Source organism: Tachysurus fulvidraco, chromosome 2, assembly GCF_022655615.1.
Source record: "Tachysurus fulvidraco isolate hzauxx_2018 chromosome 2, HZAU_PFXX_2.0, whole genome shotgun sequence".
Lineage (NCBI taxonomy): Eukaryota > Metazoa > Chordata > Actinopteri > Siluriformes > Bagridae > Tachysurus > Tachysurus fulvidraco.
This window is the reverse complement of record NC_062519.1, coordinates 36,156,409-36,182,885: the sequence shown is the minus strand read 5'-3', so window position 1 is coordinate 36,182,885 and position 26,477 is coordinate 36,156,409. Positions and strand designations below refer to the sequence as shown.

The following is a 26,477-nucleotide window of genomic DNA, read 5'->3' as shown; positions in this document are numbered from 1 at the left end:
CACACACACACACACACAGAGAGAGAGTAAATGATGAAATCAGAAGACATTTCAAAGGGAACCTCCAGGATGAACAGTGGCCTAGATGCAGAGGAAACTGGGTAACCCAAATGATCCACTCCAGTTCTCACTTTAATGCTTCTGTGCTGCTCTATAAAAAGATGGGGGTGTGTTAAAAAAAAAAAGCACAAAATTAGATTTCCTTCTTGATAACATAATTATCACTACAAAATAAACTGTAATGTATAAATGAATGTACACTTAAATACAGATGATTCGTTTATTTCTGCAGTCGCTGCTTTGTTCTCCAGGATACAAGTTGCACTGCATTATAAGAGACACCACCAGTGAAGAAGGGGCTACAAGTCTATTTCAAGGGGAACAAATCAATTAAGTGCTGCATGCTACACCTGCTCAAGGTTGGAAAACATGTCTATAGCTGTTTTTACAAGGTCAGGAAAGGCTTGGATGTATCGACGCTTTGTCATAGACATGTTTTCCACAAGACCAAGGAAACTCGTTTAAACATATGAGAACTTCTAAACAATAATTTTTATTATCATTTTGAAATATCATTTTCATTTTATCAACATAAAATCATCATTTTAAAAATTACTATCTTGTTAGGAGTAAACAAACAACCATGTGGCTAGTTGGCTATTTTTTGTCTTTTCTATAAATACACACACACTTACTAATTAATATAATATAATATATATATATATATATATATATATATATATATATAAATATATATATATATATATATATATATATATATATATATATATTATTACATGTATATATATACACAGACACACACGCAAAGACACACAGACATATATATATATAGCTACTGCTCTAGGCAAAACTATTATTCTTAAGAAAAACAACACCACATGAGGCTGAAGCAGCATCAGAAGATGGATGGCTTCATTCTGAGAGAAATGTCTTCATTCTCAATGTTTTCACTGCATGATGATTCGCTCTGCAGGCAGCTGAAGGCTCTAAAAATGACAAACTGCTCCTTTAATGTTCGCATTGTAAAACACACAGACAACATTAGAGCAATCTGAAATGCTTTCCCGTAAGGATTATGTTTCATACTACACGAGTTCTCCTGCTGACAGGCTGAACGTCTGGGCAATGGGGAGAAAGCAGCACACAAGTGGTTGTTAAAATGTCAACTTGTGTGTGGAGCACTGGAACTCAAGAAACATCATCACAGATTCCTAATACAGCCACACACACACACACACACACACACACACACACACACACACACACACACACACACACACACACACACACACACACACACACACACACACACACACACACACGTGTGTGCAATAATGCAATGGACACGTTCAAATTCCCCAAAGTTCCCTCTGAAGAAATTACCCGCTAAATCATTTGCATCTCTTAGAGGACCTCAATAATACCGCTCTTCACTGATCTGCCTCTCTCTCTGTTTCTGTCTCTACCCAATCCAAGTCTCTTTCTTGAATCTTTTTGTCTATCTATATTTCCCCCTCTCAGTCTGTCTGTCTATGCACATTTTCTCTATCTGCCTCTGTGATTGTGTCCCTCTCTCTGTCTGCATGTCTGTCTGTTACGTCTTTCTCAATGATCCCGAGAAAACAAGCTAATTTACAGTCCAATACATATAAAAGCACAAGCTGATAAAAATCCCACACAAATACAGCAGGAGTATCTACTGCAACAACAACGTTCACAATACATGCCTTAAAATAGCTATTCGATCACAAACTTGCACTAATAGCTGGAGGAGGAGGAGGAGGAGGAGCATGCAGATTAGAGAATGCCTTCCCTTTGAATCGACTGAGGAATAGAGAAAGTGAAAAAAATAGAGATGAGAAAGAAAAAACATGGGTAAATTCAGTAACAGGAATAGCACAGTGACGTAATCCAAACCCACGCACATCCCATGAGAATATCTCTGACAGGCTTACAGGGGAAAGTCTTAAAGCAGACACAGACATAGCAGCATCTCTGGGATAGAAGAGGAGGCTCTAACAGAGACAAGGCAAAAATCACAAGGAAGAAATTCCCTGTCTGATTATAGTGCTGCTACTCAGACACAACCATCAGGTTAAAGTCAGTGACGTGATATCTGACGACTAAAATTTCGTTTCATTTTCTTCATTCTGACCAGTCCTCAGATTAGGAGGTGTGGGTCTACTCCATATTCTTGGATTTCCTTTGAGTCCCTTGGTCACCTTAGCATTCATGGGTCTCCTCGGAGTTCCTGGGTTTCTACAGCATTTCTCTGTCTTTACAGCATTCCTGGGTCACCTCCATGATCTTGAGGCTCCTCAGCATTCTTGGGTATCCTCAATGATCTTGTTTTGCCTACCATCTTTCAAAAACATATTGTAAGGTAAACTGGAAACTCTACATGACCTGAAGTGTAAAGCGGTGTAAAATGACGTAGAGCCCTATATAGTGTGTTAGAGTGTATTTTTGCCTCACAGTGTTACTGGGACAGACTCCCAGTCCGGTGCAATCCTGACCAGAATAAAGCATTTACCGAAGATGAATACAGGAACGTACTGAGAGCAGAGATTTTTGGTCTCCTGAATAGGGGGAAGATAAAATTGTTTTTCCCATTGCTGTGAGATTGGGTGAGATTAACTCCAGACATTGCCACAGCCATCCATGGCAGAGAACCAAATGGGAAAAGTAGGCCACATTGCCTGGGTGGAAGGGATGGATTCTTGCATGTCGATCACACCCAACCGAGGAATTACTGAACTGAATTGAACAATATGCGGAAGGGGATGAATACAATATAGTGTGGGTAATGCTACAATGTGGTGCCGGATGAGCAGCAGGTTGAAATGATATAATTGGCTGGCTTCATATGCATCGAATGGAGGCATATGCTTGCCTTCACCCTCTCAAGTGGATAGCTGTCATATAATAAGGATGTAATGGATGGAAAATGGGAATTAGCTGATTCCCACAAAAAAAAAAAAAAAAAACACATGCCAGAAGAATAGTGCATGTGACATTTGTATCAGTGGTACACCGTGTGTCTATTTTGGTCAACTGAACAAGCCACTCAAGCTCAATTCTCCTCAAAGGAGTAGTCATCCTGCCTTCAGGAGAGACATCTCCAGACATCACTACTGATTTAACAGTCCAAAACGGAAGCAGGTCAAGAAACAACCCAGCTACTCTAGATGACAGCAAACCTGACAGGTATGTTGTTTTCCCCTGTATACCCCTCAGCCCTGCCACCCCTGTAGCACCAACAAGACTTTGTTAGCAATGATTCACAAAGCTTCACATATTTGTAATGTGGCTGTCTGACAAGTAGTTCAACTAACACACAAACAAAGGAAAAATAAACAGAAAACAACATGATTGAGATGAGTGAATGAGTTATTAATAATGTAGAGCGTCTGCCGTTACAAGGCCATGTGTTAGCTGTAACTATAGAAACAATAACTCTGATTGGCCTCGCAGTTGAAACTACTTCTGCCTGATCAGATTTGAGAATTCAACAGTAACATCATTTCTGTAACTGTAGTAATGCTGATTGTAGGAATGTTCTTAACAGTAAAATAAAGCAGATTAACCAGTCAGAGCTTCAGCCCAACAAAAAAAATGCTGCTGTGTGTACAATGTAAACAAGGTAAAAATTGGGGCAGGTAAACAAAAGACGCAATACTTTGGATTTACTTCAGAATCCAAACACACTTCTACTATTGAGAGTGTGTTTAATGAAATCCACAGCACATCTGCCCTGTACGTTTGGGTAGCATCTCATATAAACGAGTCCCTTCAGCAGAAACCGCTTGCAGTTAAACACTAAAATGCAATCGTTTGTTCCAGCAGGTGCTTGTTTATGTGGCTGTGTCACATCCACATGCCATCTTACATCGCAAACTCATCAATAAATGGTCATTGGTGAGTGTGTGTGAGTGTGTGTGAGGTTTACTGTGTAAGTGTTTAGAGAGAAGTGATCAGGTGAGGTGTGTACACACAGGGCTCCACTGTGTAGAAGGGAAAAAGGGACTTATTCCAAAAGCAACATGGCACAGGGAGGGTGTTGATCGACTGCAGACATGATGTGGTTATGGGTGTTAGTAAAGTGGAGAACTGGAAAGAGTTGTGGGTAGAGGGGCTTGAATACCTCACAGACTGTCAGCTAGTTTGCTATTTTGAACTGCAAGTCTGATTTAGTGCAACGGATCTTGAGGTTCTTTCAGTTTTAAGTTAAAGCAGACTTCAAGAAAAGGTCTAAAGAACTAAAAATATGTTAACGTTAAAAAAATTCAAATGTTAGAAAATATTAACCACCATCTAATGAGCACACAGTGGCAACATTAAAGAGGTTTTATATTTTATTTCTGATTTTTATTCACCCATATTTCTTGGTTTCTTGTCTTGGGTGATACTATATGCATCCAATTTTATTGACGTACTTAGTCTAATATTAGCACGCTAGCAACCCTGGCTACAGGTTTACAAAGTTCAATACTAACCTTGTTTACTGGTCTAAATAAACAGCCTAAAGTTATCTAAGGGGGTTTTTACACCTGGTCACTTCATGCGTTTTCTGTGATCGGATAGCTATCTGATCATAAAAAGACCAGGTGTAAATGCCCTCCGAAACGGTTTTGAGACAGATATAAATCCGATCGTTCAAACCCCTTCAGGAGGTGGTCCGGGACACATTTCAGATGAAACTGGACAGGTGTAAATTAATGTGGTTGTTCAAGCCACATACATCAGCGCTATACTCCTCCCAATCGGAAGTACGTCACTCGCAGGTGACTCACGAGTTGTGCATCGCGCCAGAAACAAATATGTTCTCCCACCAGTGCTGTCTCCGATCTTTTACCCAGGTGTCTCGTCAGGTCTTAAAATGCACTGTTCCGAAAACACATTAACAAATCCGAAAACACAACGACAATTCAGACAACCCGGAAGAGGTTGGTATAGTTTGTGATTGGAACATTTAGCGATCATTGGAAAAAACACCTTTCACTCAAGGTTTACATGAATTTCAAAGGTCTGACGCAGGGAAAAGTTGGACTGGATGGATGGAATGGATTACTGTGGATTAATTCGGTTATTTTCTTATATTTAAACGAAGAACTTTACACAATACACATAAGATTCCATACCTGTACATCGGTAAGTTTCCATTCACAAACGATACCTACTGTTTCTGGGTTGTCTGAATTGTAGTTGTGTTTTCGGATTTGTTAATGTGTTTTCGGATTTGTTAATGTGTTTTCAGATTTGTTAATGTGTTTTGCACTTCTCAGCCACCGTAGAAATTAATTCTAGCAGCCAGTCATATTAGTCAATTAAAGTAAACAAATTAGCTTATTACATGGTCATATCAGCTTGCTACTTAGCCATAGTAGCTAAAAGAAGCTGGTTTGAAATTAAGCATTCGGTCAAATTGCTATCGCTGGAAATGTTCTGGCTCTGAGGTCTTTAGTTATGTTGGCTATGATGGATCCAATCATTTTTAGCAGTTCAACAACTAGTCTATCCATATGGATTCCACCAACAGGAAACAGAGAGGTGAAGTTGACAAGAGTGACAAGGGTATATACACCGATGCTATCTGTGTCAATTACAAAGTGTGTTCTTTTCATATCTGATTAAAATGTGCGTGCTAAATGAAGAGTGAATGCAAACAAATCAGTTTTTTTTTTTTATGCAAAACTTTTCTCCTCCTAATGAGCGATTTCAGAATTGAACACAACACAACGGGACAACAGCACGTCACGACATGCAAAACAAAAACAAGAAAGAAACAATGATAATGTGTCAAATGAGACTTTAGCTAATTGGAAACAGTTCAGAGACAGAAAACAATCTCATCCACCCTGTTGGCCTAAAGCATTTTAATTAAATGTTGCTTAATAGCGTAATAGCAACAGCCTTTTTTCTTTGCAGGTGTTAACAAGGATGCTTCTTTAGAAGAGCTGGAAAGTAATAACGATTGTAGAATAAGCAGAAATGCTTCCTACCACTAGACTAATAAGTCATTTGCTAAGTCCATACTTGCATGAAAACACTGTTACTAGGATAAGATGACAGCAGAACAAATGTAAAGGTCACACCTGATTGGTTCTATCTGTAAGGCAAATGCAACCCAGCTTTTCTTCTTGTCCATGTAAATGCTTTGATTTGCTATAATAAAAGACTCCAGGCCCACAAGGTTTTTTTTTTTGTTTTTGTTTTTACCAGTACAATAAAATCAGTTTCAAACAGTATAAACAAATGAATTATTTGATCCCTGCAAGTCTGACATAAAATGAGTCAGGACATGAGTTTCCCGCTCTCTTTTTAGATAACTTTACACAGAATATTAGTGGTTAAATTGAACACCTCACCTTAATTAACATAAATTTTAACATTTTAGAGGGTTATGAACATGCACCTAGCATCTTGGGAATGGGTTTCATTTCATCATTTCATTTCATTTCATCAAAACAGTAGCCCAGTTTTCATTTCTTTATAAACTTTCCTATGAAAATTTTGCCCCTAGAAGGCTAAAAGAAAAACAGAAATACTTTTGAAAAACTACAAATTCTCAAAGCCCAGAGTGTTCCTTCATAAGTAGACATGACATAGCCTTTCCAATGCTGAACATGCGCACACACAAAACAGGTGCAAATTCCTTTTTTTTTTTGCCTTCTGGTTAAAATCTTCTTGCATTTCTATCCATTTCATCATGATCTCAGTTTTCACTGGCTATTGAGCAGATCCACTGAGGTTTTCATCCATTGAATGTGTATAAGGTACTACTACTACTGGACCTTCTACTACAACAAGAGAACAAAACTCTATCAGGAGGAAGACGTTATAATCTGTGGTGGCATTACGATAAAAACGAATCGCTGGTAGAACATTCCAACTTCACATGTTCACAGTGTAGGGTAGCGCATATTTTGGTCATATCCCGCTCAGTATTCTGTACAAGCTGTGACTCTGATTGCCCACAAATTATCTTCCTGATGGTTAGGAAACTAGCAGGAGTTTATGCTAGAAATGGTAATGCATATCCTGATGTCTAGTGTACACTTTTTTCATATAAATGAACAAAACGGTGTACTTTTAATCCATAAATTATAGTTAATTCTCTTGAACATACACAAATGTTCATTCCTGTTATTGCTTACATAATAGCAGATACATATTTGTTTCTTAAGAAGACCAAATGACAAAACAACAGCAACAACCACAACGAAACCCCAACTACTTCCTCAATAACCTTTACATTTATGGCATTTGGCATTCACTCTTATCCAGAGTAACATACAAAAGTGTTTTGAAGCCTCCAACAATGAATTCATCAATGACTGGTTCGCTAGGTCACAGACTAAGGAAAGCATGAGTCTAAAACACTGTTAAGGAGAAAAAAAAAAGCAATTAAAATTATAGATAAACAAACAGGAAAAAATAAGCACTAGTTTAATTCTTTCAGGAAAAAGTAGGTCTTCACCCGTCGTTTGAAGACAGTGACTTGGCTGTTCTGAAGTCTAGGGGAAGTTCACTCCACTACCTCGGTACCAGAACAGAGAAGGGTATTGATGTACACCTGCCTCCCATTTTGAAAAACTTGACAAAACCCAGACACTGGAGACTCCTTCCATAAGCAAATGTCTCCTTATACAAAACTTCACTAAACCACATGAATGATCATTTGATTTACAACCAGAATTACGGTCACATTAAAGTGTGTTGTTGTGATCTGGAGAAAAAGGATCTTATAGCCTTGAAGGTTTCACCAACCAGGGTTTTTCTGGACACTCACCAATAGTCATTACAGAACAATCAGAGCTTCTTTCAGAGCTGCCAGTTTCTCTCAGGTGGAAAAATGGACCAACGGCGTGCTGCAAAAGCATCCAAGTACGGACATACCTCCTACAATGAACATACAGGTAAACATACAACTGGGCCAAGTCCTCATCACTACGCACAGGATGTCCACACATTTGAAACAGGTGTAGAGCAGATGCTAAAACGATCAGTGAGCAGATAACTAGCTACTAGATTTAAGTCTTTCACAAGAGCTCTGTTTCCAGCTGGAGACTACCGTGAGTAGCATTTTCAGCACATCAAGTTGGAGGCCAAATTACACCCTCAAACCACTATTATCTCCACTTTAGGACACTTTAGTGTGAAGTTCACAGACCCCATACAGACAGCAGCCTTCCACTCCATCCAATTACTGTCTGCATTTTAGACGTTGCTCCAAATTTTTTCTTAAAGGATCCAGATGTATTCCCTCACAGCAGGTTTGTTCTGATATTAAACATTACACCACAGCGCAGGGAAAACTCTTTAACCTGAAGTGATCATTAATTAAGTGGAAGAGCAGAGCTAACAGTTGTAGCTGCAAGGCAAAGCATGAGTTTATAGAAATGCACTTGTTCTAATACATTATAGTTTCTTCATTAACTCAAACATGCATGAGAGAAAAGACGGATTATTTTTAAATGATTGTTTTATTAAGAATGAAATTGCTGTTTGTAACTGTTGCTGTGGATAGGCTTTCTTTAAGGAAATGTTTAGTGAGTGTACAGTTGGATCCGTCAGCACTGTAAAATTTGCCCTTTGTCATTTCTAAGTCATGTGAAGGTAACAACTGGTTATAATTTAAGTAATAACTAACTTGTCTTGTAAAATATATCTATAATAAAAAGCGTGACAGCATAAAAAAAAAACCCAGAATGTTCTGCTTTCAGTAAGAGGATTAAAGCAATAATAAGTGTAAGAAATAAAAGGATAAAATACTAATAAAATGAATAAAACACATTGCATATACTTTTACTGGAAAATAATCAACTGGAAATCAAGCTGGAAAAGTAGAGATTGATGTTAAAAGAGAAAAGATTCATACGGCCTTGAACTGCTCAACACTGATAGGTTAAAGATTCTGATTTGAGCACAAAATCAGATTTTTGTCCCACTACATGCATATAATATAAATACACCCAGTATGAGTTTAATGGGTTTAGTGGCCAAAAGTTTTGAGAATTACATAAATATTAGTTTTCACAAAGTTTGCTGCTAAACTGCTTTTACATCTTTGTTTCAGTTGTTTCTGTGATGTACTGAAATATAATTACAAGCACTTCATATGTTTCAAAGGCTTTTATCGACAATTACATGACATTTATACAAAGAGTCAGTATGTGCAGTGTTGGCCGTTCTTTTTCAGGACCTCTGCAATTCCACTGGGCATGCTCTCAATCAACTTCTGGGCCAAATCCTGACTGATAGCAAGCCATTCTTTCATAATCACTTCTTGGAGTTTGTCAGAATTAGTGGGTTTTTGTTTGTCCACCCGCCTCTTGAGGATTGACCACAAGTTCTCAATGGGATTAAGATCTGGGGAGTTTCCAGGCCATGGACTCAAAATTTCAACGTTCTGGTCCCCGAGCCTTTTGCATTGTTCTTCACCAAACTGTTGTTGGATTTTTGGAAGAAGTTGCTGTTGGAGGGTGTTTTGGTACCATTCTTTATTCATGGCTGTGTTTTTGGGCAGAATTGTGAGTGAGCCCACTCCCTTGGATGAGAAGCAACCCCACACATGAATGGTCTCAGGATGCTTTACTGTTGGCATGACACAGGACTGATGGTAGCGCTCACCTTTTCTTCTCCTGACAAGCCTTTTTCCAGATGCCCCAAACAATCGGAAAGGGGCTTCATCGAAGAATATGACTTTGCCCCAGTCCTCAGCAGTCCATTCACTATATGGTCTGCAGAAGATCAATCTGTCCCTGATGTTTTTTTTGGAGAGAAGTGGCTTCTTTGCTGTCCTTCTTGACACCAGGCCATTTTCCAAAAGTCTTCTCCTCACTGTGCGTGCAGATGCGCTCACACGTGCCTGCTGCCATTCCTGAGCAAGCTCTGCACTGGTGGCACTCCGATCCCGCAGCTAGAATCCTCTTTAGGAGACGATCCTGGCACTTGCTGGACTTTCTTGGATGCCCTGAAGCCTTCTTCACAAGAATTGAACCTCTTTCCTTGAAGTTCTTGATGATCCTATAAATTGTTGATTTAGGTGCAATCTTAGTAGCCACAATATCCTTGCCTGTGAAGCCATTTTTATGCAACGCAATGATGGCTGCACGCGTTTCTTTGCAGGTCACCATGGTTAACAATGGAAGAACAATGATTTCAAGCATCACCCTCCTTTTAACATGTCAAGTCTGCCATTCTAACCCAATCAGCCTGACATAATGATCTCCAGCCTTGTGCTCGTCAACATTCTCACCTGAGTTAACAAGACGATTACTGAAATGATCTCAGCAGGTCCTTTAATGACAGCAATGAAATGCAGTGGAAAGGTTGATGGGATTAAGTTAATTTTCATGGCAAAGAAGGACTATGCAATTCATCTGATCACTCTTCATTACATTCTGGAGTATATGCAAATTGCTATTATAAAAACTTAAGCAGCAACTTTTCCAGTTTTCAATATTTATGTAATTCTCAAAACTTTTGGCCACGAGGTCCAAATCTGCACAACCCACACAATGCTGCATGCAAACTGACATTGCAGCTTGTAATTCCCTGCTTACCATCCAGCGAAATGGCCCATTTCAACTGGTGGACTTAGCGTAGTCACCAAGCCCTTCCCTGATCGGTCAAACCAATATGGCTGCTCACACTGTGAACAGAGCAAATTCTCCCTGTTTAAAATGACAGCTTTATTGACAGTTTTACAGAACTGTGTACATTTTATACAACTGAGCAGGTCAGGGTTAAGGGCCTTGCTTAGTGACCCAGGGTTCGTGGCAGGGATGGGTTTTGAACACATAACCTTTCAATTCTCAGTCCAGCATCCTATTTACTAAACTACCAGTCCTGTTTAAAATGAGATTATAGACTCAGTACTTCCGAATCTATAACACTGGCCATACTCAACATTAGAATAAAATAGAAACAATAGTTAGCTTGCTGATAACATGTCAATGTCTCGTGTAAAATCATCTGCACTTGTGAACACTGATATACTGATAGATCTGGATTGCAATGACCAACACGCGTTATACAACTAAACATCCGGCCGCCGCACCTAAAGAGTCCTTTTAGACAACAAGTTCGGATTATAATTCTATAACCTAACCGATGCCACTAGTGAATCAAACCTATAAACTGTTATTATAGCCAGGAGGCTGACTTGTACACAATTCCTTTTTAAACAATGCAGATATTTCTACATGTTGCACACTGTACCACACACCTGCTAATGGCTTAGATCATATCTCCAAAGGATCTTCAGTTAATAGCTTGTACAAATTAGAGCCAGAAACCCTAAACTGCTTGTTTGGATTGGGTTACAGTCTCTGTGGAAATGGATGCTCTGGGGTCTGGTACTTTAATGCGTAGGAAGCGTCCAAATGTGACGCAATCTTTTTAAATATGCAACAAGAAAATAAGAATCTGTAGGATATGGTTCAGGTTTGCAATTCAAATTTACATTGAAGTGTTAAATGAATCACACCTTTGAAGACGGTGCCCACGCGAGACATCAAGAAGCGCTGCTGACGCGGGACTGCCAAACGCTTAAAATGTTATTTCAAACATGCAGGACTTTTCAAATAGGGATTTTTTTTATAGGCAGGGCTTTAAAAAAAATAAAAATAAAAAAAAAGCCTTTAAAGATTCTTCAAGTCTTTGTCAATTTGATCTAACGAAGCACAATACAAGAGGATGTTATGTCCCTGGTCTACCGTCATCCACACAACCACAGCGGTTTTCTTTCCATGTTTTTACAACAGTCATCCGACCTCCTGTCCTTTGGACTGAAGAAGAGCTGCAACTGAGCTTGTCTAAAAAGAAACAAAAGCAAAACCACAAATAGGCAAATAACTCTGAACTGTCTCAACTCTGTCTGAGGAAAATCAGCAGCAGATCTCGAGGGCTTGTGTGTGTGTGTTGTGTGTGTGTGTGTGTGTGTGTGTGTGTGTGTGTGTGTGTGTGTGTGTGTTGTGTGTGTGTGAGTGTGTGTGATCCTGACACGATGAACATTTCATCTGGATAAAATACACATTTCTAGCAGACAGTAATTTGAAGCAACTTGCTTTAGAGTGGTTTGTGTTGCATGTGATACATTTTGGTTTACTGCTGTTTAGAAAACTAAAACAAACAAAAAAGTCAAAACAATTGTTTTTATTATTATATAGATATATTGCTTCCTTTCGCTATATGCTCTGGGCATAACATAAACAGAATAAGGAGTTTAGGTGACCGAGGGCATCAGTGTGATTGGGTTTATGGTTCAGTAACATTTGTTTTCTTTTACAGTGATAATGGACTGTAAAATACTTCACTACATCAGTTACATCTTCAGCAGGAATCAGTACAGTGGATTCTAGTTGTGCTGTTTTAGCTTGCTTTGTTTATATCAGCGTCTCTGTGGTTCTGGTGGGAGAGTGTTGAGTTATTGATGTCCTGGTGGGTGTTATTTTAAAGCCCAAATACACACACAGTCTTTCTCGCACACACACTCACTCTCTTGTACACACACACACACACGCTCCCGCTCACTCTCTCGCGCACACACACACACACACACACACACACACACACACACTCTCGCGCGCACACACACACACTCACTCACTCTCGCGCACGCACACACACACACTCACTCACTCTCGCGCGCACACACACACACACACTCACTCTCGCGCGCACACACGCACACTCACTCTCCCACGCGCACACACACTCACTCTCGCGCGTGCACACGCACACACTCACTCGCACACACACACACACACACACACACACACTCACTCGCACACACACACACTCACTCTCGCGCGCGCGCACACACACACACACACTCACTCTCGCGCGAGCACACACACACACACACACACACACACACACACACACACACTCACTCTCGCGCGTGCACACGCACACTCACTCTCGCGCGCACACGCACGCACACTCTCGCGCGCACTCGAAGGCACACTCGCACGCACAGTCGTGCGCGCACTCGCACGCACACTCTCACGCGCACTCACTCGCACTCGCGCGCACTCGCAAACACGCACACTCGCGCGCACACACACACACATACACAAGCTTATAAAAGAGGACACACACTTGTAAGAAAATTAGAAACACCCAGAAATCTTGTAAAATCCAATCAGAGGAGGATTTTAAAAACTCCTGAAGTGTTTCCAGTTCTGTGTACCATATGCGTCAGACGTTCAGCCAACTGTTCGTGGGAAGTTAGCTAGAGCAGGAGCACAGAATCGGATGCTATTTTAAACAGGCGAAGCAATATTGATCCAGTGGATTGGCTTCTAAGCTCATGGTCCCAGTGAAAGCCGAGGAGGATCAGTTCTCCACTCCAGAAGTGATGAGTTAGAAAAGCTTCCTGCAGGCTCCATTTCTGAGGTTGTTTGACGCTTTAGATCAGTGGTCTTTATGACTGTTTTTCAATAAACACATTAGTTCTTGAATAAGAGTTACTCAGTCAGAGTTGTGCAGGATGTGAAGTCTATCCTGAGAGCATTAAAGCTGTGGCAGAAATACATGAATTCATGTTTTCTGAGAGATGAAAAAGAAACCAAAAAACGTGGAGAAGCCTACATGTGAAACTCAATACAGACAGTAAGCGGAGCTCAGGATCAAATCATGGAGCTCTTAGATTGTAATGTTACTGGCTGTGACACCTGCTGTTACCTGCCATTAAAATTTTATCCAATTGAAATAGAACCTGTTTTGCTGCTTACCTTTCAAAGCTAAACCACCAGGGCTCGACGCTGTATGAGATAAGAAGGAATAATAAAACAGACTGTGTGGTTAAATGAAAGAAAAAAAAATAAAAACATGTCGGAGGAACGATGCTGCTGTGCCAAACCCTAAGGAGCATCGGGTTTATATAAGAGTTATATAAGAGTGTTATTCCACTTATACCACAGCTTTACACCCGCAAACGATTACAACATTTAATTGTAAGGGTTTTTGAGTTAGATTGAATGTAGATTTAATGTTGTGAATTGTCCAAGTGACAAATTAGTTCCTGTTCTAGCTTTCATTATACGACTGCGATAAACCAAATAAAAGGAAAATAGCTTGTGATTTTACTGAGAAACCGGAAAGCATAAACTTGTCCGTCCTGAAGACTTGTCTGAGCTGGGAAACTTTTACTGTTACAAATTGTTTACACCCGAGACACCTTTTATAAATATTAAATAAAGATCTTCTGACAAAAACCATCACTGCAAACACAACTGCGCTTCAATTACACTTTTTAAATCTATTTTATTATTAATATTATTATAATAATAATAATATCATGTAATCATAGTAATCCATCGTTCGTGCTGTAGTACAATAAACACCACCCAGACATGGCAGAGAAATTCTCTTTATGTACATATCAGAATTCACAAATAGAAATATGACCAAAAAAGCTGTCTCATACACACTGACACACACACACACACACACACACACACACACACACACACACACACACACACACACAAGCACAAACACTGGCGTGTCTAGATTAATTATTGTTCAATCTCTGAGCTCATTCTGGCTGTTCAGACATTTTGAATGAGACCTGACAGAATAAAAGAGGAGTTCTGACATATATATTAGGGCTGAAGTGACCGTGAGTTAATGAGAGTCTCAGACAACTAGAGATAGGAATGTTCATCAGTGACAATAAGATGTTCCGGTCATTCCCTATTCCAGTGATGTGGAGTAAAATGACTTCTTAAATCGAGTCTTAAAGGTGGGGTCTCCGTTGTTTGAGAAATGCTTCAGAAAACTGCGTTGGGCCGTCAAACAAAACAAAAACAAAACTAACGTGTAGCCAATGAGCAGAAAGGGGCGTGTCTTGTCAATATGGGCGGAGAGAGTGTTCAGTGCGCATGTGTGACATTAGCAGAAAGCGGTGTTAAAATTGACATAGCGGATAAAAACAAAGAAAGAAAGCGAAGAAAGCGACGATAAGGCAAGAAGCAAGACCCGTGTTAATATAGGATCAGCTTTCCAGCGCTGGAGAGAACTGAACGTCTTCCGAGTAAAACGGAGATAAACCTTTCACAGTACAACACACAGTACTACAAAAACATTTGTATTACCATAGTATTACTCATTGAGTTCATTTATTGATAAAAATATCCCCTCGGTCAGCTGCCCCAACAGGTTCCGCCATAATACTTGTCTGGGTTATACTTGGGTTATACTTGTCTGGTGTATGTGTGGGGGCGGAGCTATCAAAACAGGGGTGGGACCCATTTGGGTTAGGGGCATGTTTGTTTTGGTGATTTCAAATGTCAACATTGGCTTTCAAACAACGGAGACCCCACCTTTAAGATGTCACCCTTAAGATGGGCACTTTGACCGCTCTGTAGCTACGCGGCCAAATATGTTTTCCCATTTTCCTGCTTTGAGAACTGACTGTTTACTTGCTGCTTTGTCAGGTGCTATTGGATCGAGACCATTCACATCACCTGTAAGTGGTTTGTTGTTGTGTTATGGCTGATCTGTGTGTTAAAAGGCACTTGGTTCAGTTGAGCTATCTAGACTAGAAGGCGTTTTTCAAATTTTACAAAGATTCCTGCTATAGATATGGCTTCACAGTCCAAGTTACTACACCTACTAAACAAGACAAAAAATGTGCCACTATATAATCAACTGAGGTTAAAGAGTACAGGTTTATACACAGAAGGAAGGTAAGTAAACAAGTAGGAGAGAGAGAGAGAGAGAGAATTAGTGAAAGAGAAATCAAGAGAGAAAGAGAGTGCAAAACGGGAAGAGTGATAGAGAATGTAAGATAGAGAAAGTGAGATAGAGATGGAAAAGAAAAGCGAGAGAGTGTGTGTGAAAGAGGGAGAGAGAAACCTGTTGGAGCAGGTACACACTACACACACCCACAAATGTGAAAAACAAACTTTTCCAAAGGCTGGAACTCTCATTAGAGGAGCAGAGAGTTAGTCATGCCTGCAGCAACAACACATCACCACAACACTGCACATATCACACTGCTCTGAGAGACAGAGACCTTTACTGTACATCACTGGCACATAAATTGAGTTTCAGTGTCACGTGACCTGCCTGCACACCGGCCACTTAATTAGGAACGCAAATATACTCACAGGTTCATGCAGTTATCTAATCAGCTGATCGTGTGGCAGTAGTGTGATGCAAAAAACAAAAACAAAACACGCAGATACAGATCATGTTCACATCTCTCTGTCTCTCACTCTCTCTCTCTCGCTCCCCCCCCCAATACCATGCATGGTTGCTGGCTCCAGACAAGCTGGTTTCTGTTGAACTTTTTTTTTTTATACCCTCTCTCAATTTGACAAAGATCAGATGATCAGAAAGATCAGAGAAGAACAAGCAGACTAATTTGAGCAGACAAGAAGAATACAATTACCTAAATAATCACTATTTACAGCCATGGTGAGAGAAAAGCAGCTCTGAATGCACAACAACAAATCTTGATGAAGATTGTAAATGTTTGAAGGTTGTGAGTTTGAATCCCAGGTCCACTAAGCTGCCACCACTGGGCCATTGAGCAGGGCCCTTAGACGCTCATTTGCTTAGTTGTATTAAAAAAATGAGGTAAAACGGAAGTCGCTCTAGATAAGGGCGTCTGCCAAATGACGTAAATGTACCTCAGGGGTTCAGACTCCACCAATTCTGCTCTCTTGGACAGCTGTGGCGTCACCAGGAACAAAACTTTTTCTTGACAATGTGTTTTTTTTTATATATAAGTGGCACTTTGTAGAATATCATTCTACATAATATTTTCAATTACTAAGTACTAATTACTATTAAAGCAAGTCCTGACTGAGGTTTTTATTCACTGAAGGAGGAAAGGAGGACCTGCTCATAAAGGGATAAGACTTGTCTCTAATGTTAGGGCCACACCTCCACATCCTTGATTTTTTTTTCCTTGAATAGCATGTCCCGGTGTCTTTTATTCCCTACGGATCACGATGCACCATGTAACTGATTATCGGAGCACATGTACTGGAGAGAAAGGCAGCGAGCGTGTGAGGGGGAGAGAGGGAGCGAAAGAGGCAGTGCAGTGTTGGAGGATGAGTCACCACCGAGACCTGAGACCATCCTCTGCTGCAGAGTCAATCCTGAAACTCCTGGTGCATATCTCCATACAAAAACCACTAAAATAAACTAAACAAAGTGAGTCTCTCTCTCTGGGTCTCTCTCTGTAGATCTAAATGCCATATAAAATAACGTCACGTCTTGATCAATAATCCTCTGGTCTCACAATCACAAAAATGTAGTCAGCGTTAAAGCTATTCGTCTCATAATAACCAGCTTATAGTGTGGAGAACACGCAGTTCTGGAAAGAGAAGATGTAGTAATGGTTTCAGAGTTATAAGTGATTAAGTGACATCTTTCACACCGAATGAGAAAATCAAAGGCTCCCCCCTGACAGAGCAAACTGCTCTTGTGGGCGAGTGGGCGGGGGTTCAAACGCGCTGGCACATATCTCGTGCGCACACACACACAAACACACACACACACACACACACACAGGAGAAAGCAGCCCGCTGTCCGTTTCTTGTCGTGATCATCTGGAATTTGTCATTGGGGGTAAAAAAAAGCAAAAAACAAGTGTTACTTAATCTAGAGTGAGGTGGATAAAAACAGTCTGCATGGATTTAAAGCAATTTATAATTGTAACTGTAGCTCCTCCTTCCCTTGTAGAATGATTAAAAAACAATAATAATAAATCCTGAAGATCGTTGATGTGCTTAAAAAAGTGTTGTAATTCAGCGTTGAATAAACATTTGGACTTTACATCAGACCGTCAGATACAGCTGCAGTACAGGAAAAGATGCAGCTGCAGACATGCAGACGACCGCTGCCTGTGACTACAGGCATAAAACACATTTATTGGGAAATTTGCAGCTTAAATGCTCCCTACATGGCAGTAATTCAACATCTCTGAAGCTTTGGTGTGAACTAATCACCTAACTAACTCTTAGATAGAGTAGCGGGATCAGAGCTGAACCTCTGGTGTGGTATCAGTGCAGAGCTGACAGTCAGTGATCCCACCCTCAGGCGTCTTTTATGTCACGAACACACTGGACACGTGTAAACATAGAGGACTCGCTTACTCTGATGAAATCGTTATCTGTTCGGTGCAGAGTCACCTGGTCTGATAGTCAGACCTCTGATATTATCAATGTACTGAGATTAGTTGGAAAAACAAAGGCAAAAAAAAAAAGCATCCATCAGGTGGCATAGCGAGGAATATGTCTGAACGCTGATAAGGAAGCATGGCACGATTATGTTGATTGCGTGAATGTGAGAGAGCGTGATGGAGTTCTGGGTCTTTATGTCATGTTAATAAATTAATTGTGTATGAAACAAAATACCTTACTGCATTTCCACAGAAAATGATAAACATAACATGCTTTTATAAAAAACAGATATCAGAATGCTCCGAAATTTTCTGTGCTTGTTGCAGCCAAAAATGTTTTTTCCCTTCAGAATTTGTGATGCAGCTTGAAGTTTTTATTTTACAGTGACCTTGTGAAACTGCAAATAACTCCTAGCAGTGAAGAGACATGTGTCATTTTGAAAAATTGAGCGCTTTGTCAAATATTGCTTGAGTTTGCTTGATTTTGTGAAATCCAGGAGGAACTGAGGTATGCGCTTCTTTCTCTCCTCCTTAAGTATGTTTACAGAGTTTAGAGTGCAGCTAGTAGCTTTCAAACAGAAACAGGAAAACAAATTCTCTAATCCTGATTGGCTCAGAGCGATTCTCACTACAGTACTGATAACGTGTTAGTTTGACGTCTGCAGTCGTGAAACACCAACACAACCAACAGCGATTTGCATGTTATGCTAAGCACCTGTGAATAAACCTTTGGAACAAGCATGAAATAGTTTAGTGGAGGTTCCAGCCCAAACCACACCCCATCAGTTATGCCTCTGGGATGAATGCAGAACTAAGCAATGCTGAGTATTTACCCACATTATATATATATATATATTTATATAACAGGGCATGGAGGCTTAATGGTTAGTATGGTTGTATCACATCTCCGGGGTTGAGGGGATCGATTCCCGCCTGTGAACTGTGTGTGTGTAGCTGGCATGTTTTCAATGTGCTTCCACTCCCAGTCCAAAGACATGCACTGTCAGCTGACTGGCATCTCTAACTTGACCGTATGTGTTTGCGTATATACACGCATGTGTGTGTTAGATTGTGCCCCGTGATGGGTTGACATCCAAGTGGACAGATAGCCAGGCCTTTAGCTATGTGAACTTTGTAACGAATGGTAGATATGCATTACAGACAGAGCAGAAGTACGAGTTTTTAGTACTTTTTATGAACGGCTGTAATTAGTCGTTAATGTTAGTTGTTGCGAGTGCTGCAATCAATGCGCTCCTCCATCTGAGATTTATACTTAAGCTGTCACAGAGTTTAAACTGACTTTAATAAAGAGTGCAAGGACAAGGTGAAGTGAATTGCACTGTGAGAAAAGTGTATACTCTGGGAAACGGAAAGGTGTGTATCTCAGTGCCTGGAGGACCGAAGTGCTCTTTGACAGCTGCTTTGCTGTGACATAACAATAGTTTTGTCTGTGGAGTTCATAGCACCTTGCAGTCATTTCTAAAGACAGGGCATGTCAGCCATCCTTAGACTCATATATGGGTCATATATACACTTGTTGTGCAGGGAAATGTCAGATATCTATATGATAATGTGTACATGTCCAGTTCATGCTGTTATTGTACACTCGGCTTAGTTCACATAGAATCATGTGATACTGGAGGTTGTGATTTAGGAGCAAATGATCACATCTGTGTCAATATTCATACATCTCTATCAGACATCACCCTGATTCTGAGAATCCCATTGGACTCTGAATTGTAGAACAGCAACAGCTTTCCATCTCACAGCTCGTCCATCTCACAGCTCTTATGAGAAGTTCTACAAGGCCTAAACTGCATGTGAGCAACTCGATTTCATTCGTGCCTTTTCATCATCCAGGCTTGATGTCTGAAGGTGAAACACCACGCATTAAGCTGCCAGATGTAAAGTTCAGTGCTGTGTGAAGGTGTGCTGCGTTTTGCTGTCATTCCCCGAGCTAACGCTAGCCTGAGAGGAAGGTGCTGATGAGTGCAGACACACAAACAAACGAGCACGGAATCATTGCGCAAAATAATAATAGTCATAAAATAAAACAGATTCCGACAGATATCCTGAAGAGAATTACCTGTAATTCGGCCCGTTCTACATCCCACTGCGCTCTCTCCACCTCGAAACGGGCCCATTCGTGCTGCAGAAAGTGCAGGATCCCCGGGATACTGTACTGCGCCCTCGCCGCCTCTCCGCCTCCGTCGCCCGGCTGAACTGCTTTGACTCCACCGGCCAAAGCCGAGTTATTGTTATTGTTAAAAAACACACCGGGACCCGCCTGTTCGTCCATGGCCAGGCCGGGAAGGGAGATCCGTTCACCCAGATTGACACGACAACTCCGTCTTATAGCTTCTCTCTGTCTCTCACTTTACTTTACAATATCCGCTTTCAGCTAAGCAGAGACGAAAAACACACTACCGACACAAACAGCTCTCTCTACTGGACAACTCGAACCCAGGAGTCCGCTTGGCTACATCACAAACACCCCCCTGCTCCCTACATAAGTGCACTTCCTAGTGTGGATGATAAACTAACTCCTGCGCCCTACGTAGTGCACAACAGAGCGTTGTTTTGGTAATTCGCGAGCGAGCTCACGCACACAAAACAGAAGCGTAGATCTGTCAACATACTCCGCTCTGATTGGTGGTCATAAATCATTTCGATCGTAAACAGCCAATCGAAGGTGAATGCATTTGTTTGCATGATGGGACATGCGGATTGGACATTCAAATTTTTTTTTGTTTTGTTTTGTTTTCTTCTTCTTTTTTCTTTTTTTTCTTTTTTTTTTTGTAAAAGTCCAAAAGTAAACAATTTTTACCGCGTATTATTTCTTAACAAACAAATAAATAAATAAATACATACATACATACATACATACATACATACATACATACATACATAAAGGAAAATAAATGAATTTATTTATTGAATTTTAAAATCATATTATATGATAACCATTATATTCCAAGAATATGGAAATTAAGAATTAATGGTAAAAACTGGTGGGTTGGCAAATTGTGTACTGCAACAGATACTCAGCAACTGTATTTTTACACAAAGTGCAACTGTATGACTGCATAAGAGTTCATTCATCTTCAGTAACTGTTAATCTTCAGTAAGGATAAAACCAGAAACTCGAGTCTTAATCACATATTTCATTTAACTACCTATACTCTAGGTATAACTACTAAAGTGGCCTCTGAGTAAATATTGCATAATATTTTATTGGGTGTACATGTCAATGTGTGATGTACTGGCAATAGATTTATGTAATTAGACTACAGCATAAATTTCCAAAATATAGTCACTGATGATTCTAAGATTCTTTTGGACATCGAATTAAAGCTCATAGAATGCTCTCACTCACTTTCTACCGCTTGTCCGAACTTCTCGGGTCACGGGGAGCCTGTGCCTATCTCAGGGGTCATCGGGCATCGAGGCAGGATACATCATCCATTGCAGGGCACACACTCTCATTCACTCACGCTATCACACACTACGGACAATTTTCCAGAGATGCCAATCAACCTATCATGCATGTCTTTGGACCGGAGGAGGAAACTGGAGTACCCGGAGGAAACCCCTGAGGCACGGGGAGAACATGCAAACTCCGCACACACAAGACGAAGGTGGGAATCGAACTCCCAACCCTGTAGGTGTGAGGCGAATGTGCTAACCACTCATAGAATGCTCCAAATCTTTATTCCTGGTAATGCTGCCATCAACACCATCATAGTCATCATCTCATAAATTCCTTTGATTCTAGGTCCAAAATAATCTTGTGAACAATAGGGCAGAAATTTTATACATCATTATCACCACATATGTACATATCTGCACTAAAATATAAGACTCTTTTCATAATAGTGTTTGTTAGCATTAAGGGAAAAAATACACACTGAATTATCTGCATATTGAATAATCAGAATTTACATATGATATTCAGTGCTATGTTAGATGTGCTATAATGAAAGGGAAAGTTGAGTTTGTTTCATCTGTACACTCTGCTCAAACAGAGAATGCTCCAAATCTTTATTCCTGGTAATGCTGCCATCAACACCATCATAGTCATCATTTCATAAATAACTCCTTCGATGGAGTTCTCATTAATATGAACATCTCACATTTCAGTTAATTGCTGTTTTGCACAATACTTTACATTACCTCATGCAACTGCTTTTATAATACCGTGTTCATTCCAGTATTTCTGCACATGCAGAATTGAATAAACATACAGTATTTACACTGGTCGATGCTATTTTTGTGTATGGACTTTTGTGTAATTTCTTCTATATTTTCTTTGCATTGTGTGTATTTTTTGTCTTTTGTACTACACTGTCTTTCTGTCTTGCCCCGCACTATCTGTCTTTAGTGTTGCACTGTCTTGTTTGTCTTGACCTGCACTGTCTTTCTGTCTTGTTCTGCACTGTCTTGTTTGTCTTGACCTGCACTGTCTTTCTGTTTTGTTCCGCATTATCTTTCTGTCTTGACCTGCACTGTCTTTATGTCTTGTCCTGTACTGTTTTTCTGTCTTGTTCTTTACTGGCTTTCTGTCTTGTTCAGCACTGGCTTTATGTCTTGACCTGCACTGTCTTTATGTCTTGACCTGCACTGTCTTTCTTTCTTTTTTTTTTTTTGTCCTGCACTGTTTGCACAAGGTCACACAGTTGCACTTTATGTGGCTAGGACTACTTACTAAGTCCTTAGCTGTGTCTTTGTTTTATGTAGCACCATGATCCTGGAGAAACGCTGTCTCATTTCACTATGTACTGTAAAAGCTATATACCTGTATGTTTGAAATGACAATAAAAGCTGCTTGACTTGACTTGAGCATGGTGGAGCAATAGGTGGTACTGGCCCCTCTGATCCAGTGTTCTGTGGTTCAAAACTTTACTATGCTCCTGTTTTTGAAAAGCTTCTCATATTCTGCTCATGTCTGTATGGGTTTTCTCTGGGTTCTCTAGTTTCCTCCCACTTCCCAATAACATGCAAGATGGTGGTGTGGCCACTATAAAAAATGAATAATTTCCGTAAAATGGTGTTTAATAAAGGGTGTTAGCACACAGCTAAATATTTCACAGGAACACCACAAACAATAAATTAACCAACAAATAAGCCAAATCCCAACAACACTGTCGTAATACAACACGTAACTGACGCAAGTGCAAACTACTGTCGTAAACAGTAACATAATTGGTAAACAACACTAGAAACTAGTAATTGGTAGACACTTATAATTAGTGGACACCTCCGTTTGTTTTTACTTCCTGGTTTAGATCTTTTTCACTTTTTTTTGAAAATCATCCAAGCTCATAAGACAGCAGGGAACCGAGCAATAGGGAAGGATCAGGTACAGCTGCGTCACCTGATGTGCGCTATTTAATTAGCTGCAGCTTCATGAGCAATCAGTGTGAGCGGATCAGAGGCCGTGGGAAAACATCCACCATGGCTCCGTTTGAGAAAGTCCAGCACCCTAAGCCTTTCAAACAGAGGAAAAGCTTTGGTAACCTGCATCTATCACATCTTAATGTGTCTCACGGATCTGTAGCCTCTTTTTGACTCTTTTTTTTTTATTTATTTATGTGTTTTTGATCAACAGCAACGAGGAAACAGGAAGTGGCTGGAATCAGGACCAAATTTCCAACCAAAGTTCCGGTAAGGTCATGATAGATGTCTGTTTATCATTAGCCTTTGTGGTTTTTTGTTTGTTTTGTTTTTGTTTGTTTGTTTGTTTCCCCCCCCCCTTTCAAAGTTTAGGTGTAATAATTTTAAAAATAAAAATAAATTAATTAATTATAGGCCATAAGGTTTTTTTTTGTTATGATTCTTCAATTAGCTTCATGATTTAAAGCTTTAAATGAGCATCAGCAAACCTTCAGGTCCAGTTTTATGACACACTTATAGCCACATTTTCAGGTAAAGGATACTTAGTATACACCTTTTTATAGCACACTACACTTTGTTTTGGAGATTTAGGTGCAAAACTTTAAATCTCATTGTTTCTGGGGTGGTGCCATCAAAAGGAACATCATCTGTGCCACTTTTGGATCACTGACATTTATTTATATATTTAAATCAAGTTATGTGACAAAAGGCTTGATGTACATTTTTAAACTTCTTTGTTGTAGTAGATGAATATCAAATTCGACCAGGTCTTTGTAATTTCTGCATTTATACAGGTACATCAAACAAGTTCTGATTATGCTGGAGCTCTTGCTTGAGAATTTGAGCTACTAATGTGAGATGTTTAGGAAAGGTTAGTTATAATATTCAGGACTGGTAGGAATTTTTCTTTTAATAAATAACCTATAATTTAGAAAACTGCATAAGTCACTTAGTAGAAATGTAAAGTTAGTGGGTTTGTTTTTTTTCCCCCCTACTTGGTTTTCATTTTTGCTGGTGTATTTGAAATGAGTGCTGTGCTGTTTTCAGGTGATTATAGAACGATATCATCGTGAAAAATACCTTCCACTGCTGGACAAAACAAAGTTTCTTGTTCCACAAGAGCTCACCATGACGCAGTTTGTCACCATAATCAGGTGTGGGTTTTGTTTTTTGTTTTTTATTTTTATTAAATTCTTTTGAAGGCTTATTAGTTTCTAACCTTGAGAATTTTGAGTACTTGTAACCTTGGATCTGTTGGTAAGATATAAAGCTCCAGTCACCCACAGCAGCTTTGGTATCATGCCAGTGCTTATGATTAAGAGCCTGAGGAATTTGGGTTGCATAAAGGAGAGTGTAGATTTGAGTTTCTGTGGGAATGTGTTAAATTAAGGCCTGTCCCCCTTTACTTCATATGGAAAGGATTTTTTTTTCCCACCCCTGTTTTATGCTAAATGGTTTTGATCAAGTGCCCAAATTTGGCTGCACCAAATTAAAAAAAGAATAGAGATATCTAATTAAATAATAATAAGCTTGTGATCAGAGGTGTAGCTTTTTCACAGATATTAACAAAGGAGCAATTTTGCAGTTAAAAATGGTATATTTAGTAATGTATGTAATGGTGTATTCAAGTTTTTACATCTCCACAGTAGGTAATCAAAACGTCAGATGACTCCTGATTATTCTTGAGCAACTAATCAACACCGGGATGCTGCTTTATGGAATTTGTATATAAAAGCTACTTGGAATCAGTCCCATCATTTATCTAGCATTGTCCTCATGGAGAAATTCCTGTCAATGTGCAGCTTGCTGTTACTTTAATTCATTTGGATTATGTCTAAGCCCTTGAGGGAACTGGTATTTGGTCAATGGAGCTGTACAGTTTGAAAAGAGCAGAAGAAATGTATTTTAAATAACCTTGCTGTTTGATCAGTCTGTGCCCTGTTCATGCCAAAAATGTTTTAGATTTAATCAGGGGCTGAAAAAACAATGCTTCTGGTTTAATTTTATCCATATGTTTTATTAAAGCTCTAATGTTCTTTGCTAAGTGCAAATTTGGCAGTAATGGTGTGTAAAAATTTAAGCAGTCTTTGTATTGCAGATCTGCCATTGTACTGCTTCTCCTTTTCAGAAACCGGATGACCCTCATGCCTAGTCAGGCTTTTTACCTGCTGATCAACAACGCAGGCATCGCTAGCATGTCTCTCACTATGGCACAGGTGTACAAGGACCACAAGGATGAGGATGGATTTCTCTACATGACCTATGCCTCTCAAGAAATGTTCGGACAATGTGAAAGTTTGCATCAGTTCTCAAGATGATCACTAGATGTGTTGTGTGGGGGTGAGGGACAGTGTTTAAAAACAAAAAAAAACTGGTAACTATTTAAGAATGCTTGTACATAATGTTGAGGTTTTTTTTTTTTTGTGTGTAGTTTTAAAAATTCTGTAATTTGCCAGTGTGTACATGAGAATGTATTTTAATTAACAAAGTAATAAATGTTGTCATTCTTGTGTCAGTAACTAGAGTGAAGCTTTGTGTCAAACTGAGTCTCCAACCACACGGTTGATTCCAAGTAGCTTTTTTTTTTTTTTTTAAACCCACATTTTGGGGTGATTGTGTGGGTGGGCTTTTTTTTTTTCTTCTTCTCCCTTCTCTTCCTTCTTCAAAACTCTAAAGGTACAGGAACATCTGTGCCCCTATTAAGTGTTGGGTTGGCTGAATATGCATGAGGACACATCTGAGACATCCCCAGATCTTTCTAGCATCTTTAAATGGATGGAAAATACACCATCTTATTTATCCCTCTTGATGACTAGCTTAGTTAACTGTTAAACTAAATTGAATCTATCAAACAAAAAGAAATATGGTAATGGAAGAGCTAGATTTAGGGCCTACAAGACCCAAAAAGCCT

The 26,477-nt window shown here is 39.7% G+C and overlaps 2 protein-coding genes across 2 annotated transcripts in view; one reads left to right on the top strand and one right to left on the bottom strand.

Annotated features, from left to right (window-relative positions):
* The window catches only part of strn (striatin, calmodulin binding protein), a 52,787-nt gene extending 32,089 nt beyond the window's left edge, over window positions 1–20,698 (bottom strand). Inside the window, exon 1 of the mRNA XM_047806609.1 lies at window positions 20,259–20,698. Within this exon, the coding sequence (XP_047662565.1) occupies window positions 20,259–20,471 (213 nt within the window). The 5' untranslated portion in view covers window positions 20,472–20,698. The remainder of the gene's footprint in view (window positions 1–20,258) is intronic.
* A 2,815-nt stretch (window positions 20,699–23,513) lies between these two features.
* On the top strand, window positions 23,514–26,085 carry map1lc3c (microtubule-associated protein 1 light chain 3 gamma). Its single transcript, XM_027161580.2, has 4 exons — window positions 23,514–23,684; window positions 23,781–23,836; window positions 24,614–24,720; window positions 25,695–26,085. The coding sequence occupies exons 1-4, from the start codon at window positions 23,579–23,581 to the stop codon at window positions 25,882–25,884; spliced, it is 459 nt and encodes a 152-aa protein (XP_027017381.1). The 5' UTR covers window positions 23,514–23,578; the 3' UTR covers window positions 25,885–26,085.
* The last annotated feature ends 392 nt before the right edge of the window (window positions 26,086–26,477 follow it).